The following is a 12,752-nucleotide window of genomic DNA, read 5'->3' on the forward strand; positions in this document are numbered from 1 at the left end:
TACTGTTATGTGCATTGCACTGCCTTCCAGATCTTTGTGACAGAAGGCTCATTCTCACAAATGTTATTTCACTCTCACTATACCATTTCAACAAATTGTTTTAATTAGCATTCAGAATGTGAAATATGCTGTTAACTCTGTAATGCACTGGCTGTCAAAATTTTATATCTCTCAATTTAAAATCTGTCATCAGCAGGTCAGTTCAGCACAATTAAAAAAAATAAAAAAATAAAACATGCAATGCTTCATACAGTATGTTCCTCCAGTAACCTCAGTGTGCACGCAAAATAAATAATCTTTTGTGTTCATAGATGATTGACAAATCAAAACCTGATATCTCACATAAAGAAAACAGTGAAGCCAAGTGTGTTCCATGCAATCCCTGTGATAAACGGTTCACATGCAAACAATGCAATGTTCCTGGCCTCTCGGGCCCCACTGTAATTTTACAAGTGCAAAAATATAAATGTCCTCTAAAATCCAACAGACGTGTTCTTCCTCGTCCCTTCAGTGCCACACTAACTGCTCCCCTTGAAAACAGACCCTTAAGACCAGACAATAAGTTATAGGACGTCTGTAAGCGCTTAATAGGTATATATATTTTAAATCCAGCCACAGTCATGCTCGGAAACAAGCTCAAAAGATGTAAAGGGATAAAACACAGACTTCTCTTCATTTATGACTCAAGCTCAGGGAAGAGAAAAAAAAACAGTACTCACTATTAATTTTAATTAAAAACACCAACACAATCAAAACATTCACCTAAAAGCCAATAAAAGCAGCACCAACAATGTAAAGATCTTACGTAGGCAAATGTCAGTGTACTTGGCCCAATAGAATGATTGAGAGGCTTGGCATTGCCTTGAAAGTAACAATGGTTGCTTCCTACATCAGTGTGACGATGTCATCCGGTCTGCTCAACCTAACATGATGTGTCCTTATTGGACTTCCTCAGGGAAGACTTTTATGTGAGTGTTTTGATTTGTGCTGTGGCATTTTTAATAAAGATTAGCAGTTAAACCCTTTACATTGTCTGAGCCTGTCTCCAACAGGGCTTTACTGTGGATGGATTAAAACTATATACCTATCAAGCACTTGCCGACCTCCTATAGCTTAAACAGGGGTGTCAAACTGGCGGCCCTCCAGCTTTTGTGAAACTACAAGTCCCATCATGCCTCTGCCTTTGGGAGTCATGCTTGTAACTGACAATCTTGCAATGCCTTGTGGGATTTGTAGTTTGGCAACAGCTGGAGGGCCGCCAGTTTGACACCCGTGGCTTAGGGGGTCTGTTTTCAAGGTGAGCAGTTGGTGTGACACTAGGTGGTGTAGCACTTGTTTGGTGGATTTTCACATTTACATTTTTTTTGTAATATTAGTCAGGCCCGAGGAGCCAGGAACAATGCAACATTTGTAGTTTGGATTGCACAGTGTTTATCACAAGGAATACATGAAACACACTGTTATTGTATCAGTGTGAATCCTTTTTTTAAGTGCTGGCTGCTTGTGAGGGAGAATACTATATATAGTTGTGCTAACAGTATTTTTGCACTATTCGTTTTCAGTCCAGCACATTGACATGACTCACAGTTGAATACATTTAGAGTCACTATTCTGCAGCTATGGTCCAGGTGTGAGTTTTCCTCTAATTTCTCATAGATTAGGAGTGTGGAAATTTAAAAAAAAAAAACTACTTGTCCAAGGACTAAATCAGGGTTCCAATCTACTTGGCCCTCATGACAATCTACTTGTCCTGATAAAACAAAAACAATTTTTGCAAGGTTGGAAAATATATGAAGGGTTGATGTTTTTTGTTAGGCAGAGGTGCTTTTAGGAATGTCTGGGGATTTTAAAAACGAAAGAGGCTTTATGGCAACTTAAATGGCTAGAAAATTTAGAACCCCCCAAACATTATATATAGCAGAGGCTCTAGAGAATAAATTGGGGGGTTTTGAGATTTTTTTTTTAATGTAACACGGTATTTACGCAGCAGTTTCTGAAATGCAATTTGTTTGGAAAAAAATACACCTTTTTTGTTTTCTAATGAAAAAACCACAATACTAAGCCACATTTTTAGAGAAAATATAAAGGATGCTACGCTGAGTAAATAGATACCAAACATGTTGCACTTTAAAATTGTACATGCCCTTGCAGCAGCAACAAACAACGTAAATTTTGCTATCCATAGGCGACCCTTTACAAGTTACCACCTTAGATTTACCAAGAGGTCTAGTGTTAGTTGCTGCCCATGATCTGACATTCTCGGTGATGCCGATTGCTGTTTGCATGTGTGCAGGACTGACGCATGCTTTCGCCTTTGCGCGGGGATGGGGGTGCTTTAAAAACAATTTTAATTACTTTAACACTTTATTTTTTTTTTTTTTTTATCACTTTTATTGCTCTCACAAGAAATGTAAACATCCTTTGTGGCAGCAATTGGCAGTGACAGAGCTCTTTTTCAAGAGATCTGAGGTCAATAAGACTCCATATCCCTCCTCTGCCCTTAAAAGCATTTGATCACACAAGATCGGTGTGATCAAATGCTTTCCATTTTTAAAAATTGTGCCATTTACATCTGGGGAAATCAGAAGTGATGTCTGCTCATCACTTCCTGCTTCTTATACCATAGAGGCGAACAGAGCAGTTCCGGTCTGATCAGCCGGCGGAAGCGCCAGATGGTCGATCGGGTGTCCTGGGGCGAGTTAGCTTCTTGGATCTCTTTTACAAGAGAGCTGACCGTTGGATGTAATTCCTGCTGCTTGCCCGCAGCAGGGCTAAATGTAAAGAAAAACCTCTTGACCGGTGCCTGGAACTGCATGTCCTGGGCATCGGGCTATAGGAATTGCACATCCCTATAGATATATAGCTTTGACAGACTTCTGAAATACGGTGAAATGTTTAACTAACAGGGTCTGGGATTTGTTGAGCCCCGCAGATAGGGCTGTGGAAGTATTTTGATTTACGTTAAATATTTAAGTGCAACAGCAAGAACTGAGATGGGTGTTTTTCTTTGCCTGTATCTTGACAAGACCATGTTTATTATTTAATTGTCAACCCTTCTGAGACTCAACCATACTAACCCATTTTTTGCTCATCCACTGAGGGTCACAGTTCAGAATACCGCTTCTCTACCCAGTATGCCTCATTTTTTTGCTAGTATCTTGGGAGGATGGACATCTTTTTTTTCGTCTCTGCTGAGAATAGCCTAACCGTTCTTTGATAGACTTTTTACTTCACTTTTATTTTGTCCTTTGTAACTTTCTTCCATCGTTTTGAGTCAAGATTCCTCACTGCTTGAGCTAGTCCCTACAAAGCAGATATCCAGATCAGTCTTTACAAAGTCTTTTCAGACCTTTGTATAGATTGGGGGTCAGCAACCAGTAGATCACGATTTACCAGTAGATCTCAGCCAGGTGACTGGTAGATCGCAGTCTGGGCTTGCTGACACGCCATCCCAGAGAATCAAACCGTGCAATGCAAAGGGACTACTTGTAAAGTTGACGCTGGGGCAAGAGCCACAAAAGCCGATGCCTCCTCTGTAGTGCCGACTCCTGTCCCGTGCAGAACGATACCAACTGCACTCCACCTCTTATCCCGCCTGGCGGCCTCCAGAGTGGTGCCAGCAGCCAGAAAGAAGAGATTTTTCAGGTCAGTATGAAGCAATACACTGGGCATAATAGTATAGGGCTTCTTTCACACTTATGTGCTGCAGTTTACCCACACCATGGGTGCAGTGCAGTGTACCTGCAGCTTTCCTGCGGGTTTGCTGTGCTTAGTCATAGCCTTCTATTATATCCTATATGTTTGGTGCGCTTTCTGAAAGTGCACCAATAATCCTGCATGCAGGCATTTTGGTGCTCTTTCAGAAAGTGCATCACACCTGCAGGATATAATAGAAGTCTATGGCAAAGCGTAGCTATCCCAGGAAAGTCGCAGATGCACTGTACTGTACCCACGGTGCAGGTAAACCTCAGCCCATCAGTATGAAAGCAGCCTCATGGGGGCTCAGAACAGTAAGGGTTCATTTACATTTGCAGTTTGGGGGGTGGTAAAACCCCATAGGTAAGATGTGTTTTTACCTCCCCTTACCCCAATCTCACCCCCTTTAGTAGCAGTGGCCAGGGGAATACAGGTGTCGCAGCCGCAGTGTTTTACACCCTGTCATGGTTGGTGGGTGTAGCACCTGCCAAGCATGAATGAGGCTGCTCTGCAAGTGCCCTGCATCTTTGTGCAGTATAGCAAACAAGGGGTTAAAGGAAGCAGCATTGTGTTGCTTTCTCACCATTTGCTTTAACCCCTTGGACCCCACAGAAGCATGCATTTGTGGGGCGCTTGCAGAGTTGCCCCATTTACTTGAATAGGTTACAGTTGGCAGGCGGTAGCACCCAACAAAAGCAACAGGAGGCTTAATTCCTGCTGCGAAAGGTATACACCTGAAGGGGGTAGGGATTGGGGATGGCAAAAGCGCAACTCAACCAAAGGGCTTTACCACCCCCAACTTTACGTGTGAATGAGCCCTAAGGATGCCGCTGCCAAATGCAACTAAGGGCTCATTCCCAAGTACAGCAGGAGCCGCTGCTCCTCTGAAAAGCGATAGCGGTATGTTTGACAGGTGGCGAGGAGGCGATATAGTCCCTCCTTACCACCCGATTTAAACTCATGATTGCTGTGCAATGCACATGATTGCAACTCAGTAGACACAGCAATTAGAGGTTTAAATCAGGTGTGAGGAGGAGACACTGTGCCCGGTGATCTTTGACGTCTCCCATGTTGTGCAGGCAGATCTCCACCTCTTTAAGGTTGCCTAACCCTGGTGTAGATTGTCTCAGCACTTGATCCTGCGTCTACAGACTCACTCCAAGTGTAAGTTCTATCGGGCTAAAGCAGTGGAAGCTACCCCACCATTTGCACTGCTGGGCACCTTTCAATTTTCCTGCTGCCACCGTTTTTGCTGTGAAATAGGTTAATGTTGAGGGATTAAGAACGACATCTACTGTTGGGTGGAATATCCTGCACACTTTTTTTTCTTTCCTGCCATTCAGCGTAGGAAAAGCACCATCCTGCCACTGCTCCAAGTAGAACCACACAACCTCAGTCTTTTCCTACTCCCCACTAAGTAACCAGGTCACTTCCAGCCAACGGTCTGTAATCCGCACCAGCTGCCTGGATTTCTGGTTAGTTCTCCAAGATGTTTGGAATAACCTACCTGTAGATTTTCTTCAAAAACTGTGTGCAAGTGTACCTAGAAGAATTGATGCTGCTTTTGAAGGCAAAGGGTGGTCACACCAAATATTGATTTGATTTTGATTTCTCTTCTGTTCATTTACTTTCCATTTTGTTAATTGTTAAAAATAAGCTATGAACACTACTATTTCTGAAAGCATTCTTAATTTTACAGCATTTTTTACACATGCCTAAAACTTTTGCACAGTACTGTATATCACTTACATATAGTTTAAATAGAACATGAACTAGTACTGAGCCTTGTTGTGGTACACCAGTAGTGATTGGTCTCTGTTTCAGATGAACCCTATTTACAACCACACTCTGCTATCCATCCTTTAGCCAACCGTAACCTCTGAACCCCCCAGGAGTTAAACCGTAGGTTGTATAACATTGTTAGATCATTATGTGGAACTGTATCAAATACTTTGCTGAAATCAAGATCAAGAAAATGTCCACAGCACCACCTTGCTCAAAAACATTAGTGATATAGTTAAATCAGATTAGTGTGACATGGCCTGCCCTCAGTAAAGCCATATTGCTTTGGATCCAGTAAGTTGTGTGTTTTTCAATGATCCTTCTGTTTAGGATTGATTCTGTTAACTTGAGTACAACAGATGCTAAACTCACTGGTTTGTAATTGCCATCTTTTACCTTGGTACTGTTCTTGTGGATTGGTACAATATTAGTTGTCTGCCGGCCATGGAAAGTACTCCTCTTGGAAGAGTTTGTTTGAAAAGATCCATTTATGGTTCAACAACTATATTCTGAAGTTCTCTTAGAACTCTGAGATGAATACCATCAGTGCCCATTGCATTAGTAAGCTTTACCTAAGCCAGTTCTGCTACCTCGGTCTCCAGAAATCCTGAAAATGAACCATCAGCTGTTGACACTATGCTGGATATGATGGATCAAGTGTTTTCTTAGACCGATAATGTGTGGTCAGGGATAGGCAGATTCAGCAGGATCCTTCGAAAGGGTCCCAACAACGCCTTGTATGCCAGAGAGGATGTATAAGCCTCATATTCAGTTCTACCTGGTGGTTCCTACCTCAGAAGTCAGGGTGGAGATCTAACTTCGTTTCCTGACCACTCTTGTAGGGGTTCCTCCCATGCCTTATACCTCTTTGGTCCCATTGACTTCCTGTGATTAAATACCTGGGTTGTCTGGCGATCTTGTCTGGCCAGACAACCTCTTTAGTCAGTTTCCATCCCCTTGACCTTAAGGGCTAGGGGTTTAAAAGCCTTGGGCATTCTCATGTAGACCAACTAGTCTTTCTTACTTGGACATGTTTTGCCCTAGTTCTTTCTTGAGACCTGTTCCTTTTAAGGGTTGTCTCCAGCCTTCTATTGACCACATATTATGGGTCCTTTATTCCCTTCATAGGATTTTTTTTTGTTTGATTGTTTTGTTTTTTTTTGTTTTTTTTTATTTATTTTTTTTTTAATTCACCTTCTCAGTTTAAGATTTGGTGGTCACTTCCATGTGGAATAGCCACCCCTGGTGGTGATCTATCTAGATATTGAGCTTCATGGTGATTCTCCTTGCCCTGCTTCTGTTTGTATTGGCGGCTCCCATATCTGGTAGGAAGCTGTGCCTCACCAGTTCAGATTTGGGCATTCCTCTTTCAGGTGGCTTCTGAACTGCACACTGTCCCCAGTTTTTCTTGGCCCTATTAGCGGTTGTTGCTGTGTTTCCCTGTTCCACAGTTGGACTGCTTTTGCATGTCGACTGTATCAGAATTCCTGTCCTTCAGTGGACAAGGAAGAAAATAAAGTCTTTGTACTTACAAAAAAATCCTTTTCTTGGAGTCCACTGGGGACATGGCACCCACCCCTCTATATTTAGATTAATGCTCTTGGCACCTCTTGCTGCAAACTGATGCATGGTGAATAGAGGAGGGGTTTTACAGGGGCTGGCTTATGATTCTTCTGTTTCAGTGTCCAATCCTGCTTTAGGAGGCAGCATAACTTTAACTCCATGAAGATTTACTAGTCGGGACAAAAAAATAATATTTGAGGTGTATAATCATTACCAACAGCAGAAAGGACCAAAATACTAATGTTTGTTGTATATTGAATACTAAAAAGAAAGCAGAGCCGCTCGTCCTGTGAAACTGCATGTACAATTGTTATGTGCAAATGCTGGCAAAACCAGGCTGTTCTCTGTAGAAATAAGATGTTCTTTATTCATAATAATGCAAATCAGGGAAATGTGATTTTAGGAAATACCTATTTACTGTGATCATTGACTTCATCTATTGGCCATGATGTGGCATTCTTCTGATTCATATGAATGAAGAGCATCAGATGTGGAGTGAAAAGAGCCTTGTATCATTCAATTTTGCCTGCTTTTGCACAGAACAAATATACATGCAGCATGAATGTCACTATTTCTTTACAAATACACCCTTAGGTGTCACTGTAGAAAAGCCTCAGAACTGTCATCACCCATATTAGCAGGGTATGTTAAAATGTTATTGCATTAAAATTCTGTATAAATGGAGATATTGGCTTCTTTCTGTTACAGGCCATTCGACAGCTGGTGATCACCTCTACCAATCTGCAAAAGGAGATTGTGGAGAGTGGAAGGGTATGTTTAATTTTACTGTGTTTTATATAGTGCAGGCATGTTAACCCTTTGGCCCTGATGTCGCACATATATGCAGAGTCACAAAAGTGGGCCTTCCTTCATGGCACTTCATACATGCACACCTGTGTTTGTGCTCCACAGTGTGTCTCAATATGAAGTCAGCTCTGGGTCTCATACTTTTGGTCAGGAGCTTGGAAAGTCAGCTCCTGATTGTGTGCTTGACTATTACAGTGATTAGTAGTCATTAGTATTATTATTATACAGGATTTATATAGCGCCAACAGTTTGCTCAGCATTTTACAATATAACGGGAGACAATACAACAACAATACAGTTAAATACAAGAGGGAAAGGAGGGCCCTGCTCCTTGGAGCTTACAATCTAGGAGAAGTAATTAGTAATCCAAAGAATTCTGTGGTAAAACGGAAGAAACCTAAAAAAAGATAATAACACAGATCAAGCCCTGTTCTAACTATTTTGTCTGTTGGAAACGTCAATATGTTTTGGGTAGAATTGGAGAAATAAAAAAAAAAGGGTTTCTATTTCGTGTTTGTGTAAGCTCCAGTGTCTCTGCCAGTGTTGGTAGGAAAAAAAAAAGCACAATGAGCACTATTGTGCCTGGTCCCTGCTATGGGCACGAACAATAAATAATGCATATATACTGTATATGTGGGATTGCCATGAAAATCGGAAAATAAATTCTACTCCTGACTTTTTTTTTTTTTTTTGATGGATCATGTTAATGGAAAGAAAGACACTTGCCAAAAAAGCAAGACCCTTCTTTCCTTTTGGTAATAAAAATAATAGAAGCTTGGCTATACTTCTCCTGTAGGTCACAACTGTGCAGTTCGTTCTGCACTCCTGTAACATTTCTGTCACAGGAGTGACAGTCTGCTGTTGGCTGATGTCACTCATCCAGTCCAGGCTCTGAAAAGATCCCAACCATATGGTCGGGATCCACCCGGAAGCCTGGACCGGCACCTGGCTCAGCCTCTCAGCGATCTGCAAAGGGCCTGAGACAGCTGTTCTCACCCCCTCCACAGCCCAGTGTTCCAGTACTGAAGGGGCAGAGCAGAGAGCCAGAGACTGACAGTCACAGCTCTCTGCTCAGAGCGGAGAACTGAGTGATCAGCTGTGTTTGAGCTTTCTGTTCTCACTGCAGAGCCAGCAGGGAGCAGATGCAGCATTGGAACGATGCTGCTTCCACCTTGGTGAGTATAAATCTTTTTTTTTTTTTTGTTTTGTTTAAAGTCCATACTTTTTTTTATGTAGTCACAATGATATGTACAGTTTTAGTAAGAAATGCCACAGTTGCAAAACTGGGTTTGGGCGTTAAGATTTCTTTTATATTCTGTCATGAAGGGGTTAAAGGCCAACTACACCTCAAACTCAGTACACATACACTATATTGCCAAAAGTATTGGGACATCCCTCCAAATCATTGGATTTAGGTGTTCCAATCACCTCCATGGCCACAGGTGTATCAAGCACCTAGGCATGCAGACTGCTTCTACAAACATTTGTGAAAGAATGGGTCACTCTCAGGAGCTCAGTGAATTCAAGCGTGGTACCGTGATAGGTAGCCACCTGTGCAATAAGTCCATCCATGACATTTCCTTGCTATTAAACATTCCACTGTCAACCGTTAGTGGTATTATAACAAAGTGGAAGCAGCTGGGAGCAACAGCAACTCAGCCACGAAGTGGTAGGTTATGTAAAATGATAGAACGGGTTCAGCGCATGCTGAAGAGCTCAGTGCGCAGATGTCGTCAGCTGTTTGAGAGTCAATAGCTAAAGACCTCCAAACTTAACTTGGTGTGGCCTTCAAATTAGCACAACAACAGTGAGCAGAGAGCTTCATGGAATGAGTTTCAAAGGCCAAGCAGTTGCATCCAAGCCTTATGTCACCAAGTGCAATGCAAAGCGTCGGATGCAGTGATGTAAAGCACGCCACCACTGGACTCTAGAGCAGTAGAGACATGATCTCTGGAGTGACGAATCATGCTTCTCTGTCTGGCAATCTGCTGGACATGGGTTTGGGGGTTGCCAGAAGAATGGTACTTGCCTGACTGCATTGTGTAAACTTTGGTGGAGTTGGGATTATGGTGTAATGTTGTTTTTCAGAGGTTGGGCTTGGCCCATTTGTTCCATTGAAGAGAACTCTTAAGGCATCAGCATACCAAGACATTTTGGACAATTTCATGCTCCCAGCTTTGTGGGAACAGTTTGGGGATGGCCCCTTCCTGTTCCAACATGACTGCGCACCAGTGCACAAAGCAAGGTCCATAAACTTGACTGGCCTGCACAGAGTCCTGACCTCACCCTGATAGAACACCTTTGTGATGAATTAGAGCAGAGACTGTGAGCTAGGCCTTCTCGTCCGACATCAATGCCTGACCTCACAAATGTGCTTCTGGAAGAATAGTCAAACATTCCCATAGACACCCTCCTAAACCTTGTGGACAGCCTTCCCAGAAGAGTTGAAGCTGTTATAGCTGCAAAGGGTGGGCCAACTCCATATTGAACCCTACAGACGAAGACTGAGATGCCATTAAAGTTTATGTGCGTGTAAAGGCAGGCGTCCCAATTCTTTTGGCAATATAGTGTACTTTCCTACCTAACATTCAGACCCAGTGTTGCAAGGCAAGAGTGTTAACCACTTGGTCAGTGGGCTGTCTGGCTTTATGCATTATTATAACATTCTGCCATCTTAATTTTCACCTAAAGTAATTTTCAAAATAGTGATGAATAAATATATCTAATGCATACAGTGTGTAACTAGAATAAAGCCATGGAGTGCATACATATTACATTGTAGTTGCGGTGTGAGGGATTACATTATGTCTACTATCTAAAACTGTGATTTGTAGAGGGCATTGTTGTTTTGAAACTAATTCTATATATGTTTTAGATTTTGTTTAGTATTGATGAATTACTATATGTGCACAGAATTGTGAAAAAATTGAAAGATCACTGACTTTGGTTCCCAGTGCTTACTGTCATTTTCATATCCACTAACCAGGGAGCAGCAACAACACAAGAGTTTTATGCGAAGAACTCGCGCTGGACGGAAGGATTAATATCTGCATCAAAGGCTGTGGGATGGGGAGCTACCCAGCTAGTGTAATATTCTGTGACATTATTAACACTTCATTTCTGTGTTTGAATGCTATGGGGGATACACAGGGTTAAGTGACAATTCACTATCTAATATATATTTGTCATTTTAGGGAATCCGCAGACAATGTTGTTCTTCACAAAGGCAAATATGAAGAACTTATTGTTGGATCCCACGAAATTGCTGCCAGTACAGCACAGCTGGTGGCTGCATCCAAGGTAATATTTAGCCTACTGATTCTGAAATCAGCAGACACACTGCATCATCTTATTGCCATCTTTTCTTTCTTGTCCACTGAGGGAAACAGGGATTCAGATACCATCGGGTTGTGCTGCTGCCTACATGAGGATTGAACAATGGCAAATAGAAAAATTGTAAGCCAGCCCACAGTATAACACCACCTCTACCCAGCATGTTTCCGTTTTTTTGTAAAGCAATACTAAAGGCATCAACAAAACTCACAGAGGGGCAGAACATGTGCCCCTCAATGGACTCCCAAGAATAAGGATTTTAGGGTAAATGCAAAACTCCCATTTTCTCTTATACATTGAAACACAGGAATTCAGATACTGTTGGGTTGTTCAAAAGCAGTCCTACTGAGTATAATCCCCTTCTCTACCCAGCATGCCTCATTTTTTTTGTTAATGTCATTAGAGTATCTACATATTTACTCTAGCTGTGCTGAGAAAGGTCTGTCCAGTGTTTTTGTCAGCATTTCCTAGTTCACTTACTCTTCTTTCATTGACTGTAATCAAGATTTCTCGCTACATTAATTCTTATCTCCATGTAGCAGCCATTAGTCGGCTTTTTATCCCGCCTGGCTCTGTACTGTGGCATTTTCGAAACCTGAGTATACTGGTTAAAAGTTAACTGTAGCAAGATTTCCAGGTCAGAGAGGGTGTTTTTTCCATTTTTTTTTCCTCTGTATATAATGGTGGTCCCCACCTCACCAGTCTGGGGCTGAGGTCTTATTCTCATTCTTGCCTATATTTGTGGCTTCCTTGCACCATTTTCCTTCTGTCATGTTGACTTCATGGGATTGAACCCTTTGAGTTCTCTTGTGGTTTCAGGGATCTCTTTACACCCTTGTGGGCTATTGGGTTGTACTAATACCTTCTCTGGTGTACCATGTTTAGCGAGGCTGGTTGCCTCTCTAGATGACCTTTTACTCACAAAGTTTTATCCCCTTAACCTTAAGGTGTTAGGGTTGTTAGATCCCAAGCCTTTCCATATTGAATCGGCTGGTCTTTGTTACCCAGACCTGGGCTCTAGGTGGTCCCTAATCCTTCTAGTAAGGCCTGTAAGTGTTTTTTGTTATTTATTTTTTGCTCTGTTGCCTACCCCTTAGTAGGACTGCTTTTGGATAATGGTATCTGAATTCCTATGTCTCAGTTTATAAAATAAAATATAATTTTTGCACTTACCCTAAAAGCCATATTCATGGAGTCGATTGGGGGACACAGGACCTGCCCCTCTGGTTTTTGTTCATGACTTTAGTACTGCTTTACCAAAAAATTGATGCATGCTGGGTAGGAGGAGTTATACTATAGGAGGCTTGCAATCCTCCTGTAGGAAGCAATATAACCAGATTATCTGAATATCTGTGTCCCTCAATGAACTTCAAGAAATGGATTTTATAATAAGTACAAAAATCCCATTATGTCAGTCGTACAGTACAGGACATTTGCTTTATATTCGTAGACTTTGGGTTATGGACTGCTATCTTCAAGTGAATAGACACTAGCAAAGCTTTAGAGGACTCATCCCCAGGGCATCCCCCTATCACCCTGCCCCTCCCCATGAGTCCTCTGATTTTTGCTAG

At 42.0% G+C, this 12,752-nt stretch overlaps 1 protein-coding gene across 1 annotated transcript in view; it reads left to right on the forward strand.

Moving 5' to 3' along the window:
- The window catches only part of HIP1R (huntingtin interacting protein 1 related), a 145,516-nt gene that overhangs the window by 121,746 nt on the left and 11,018 nt on the right, over positions 1-12,752 (forward strand). The window contains exons 26-28 of the mRNA XM_089661982.1: positions 7,750-7,812; positions 10,835-10,935; positions 11,043-11,148. Of these exons, the coding sequence (XP_089518108.1) occupies positions 7,750-7,812; positions 10,835-10,935; positions 11,043-11,148 (270 nt within the window). The remainder of the gene's footprint in view (positions 1-7,749; positions 7,813-10,834; positions 10,936-11,042; positions 11,149-12,752) is intronic.

Source organism: Staurois parvus, unplaced genomic scaffold (genome assembly GCF_062004578.1).
Source record: "Staurois parvus isolate SC_StPar_1 unplaced genomic scaffold, SC_StPar_1.0 ptg001418l, whole genome shotgun sequence".
NCBI lineage: Eukaryota > Metazoa > Chordata > Amphibia > Anura > Ranidae > Staurois > Staurois parvus.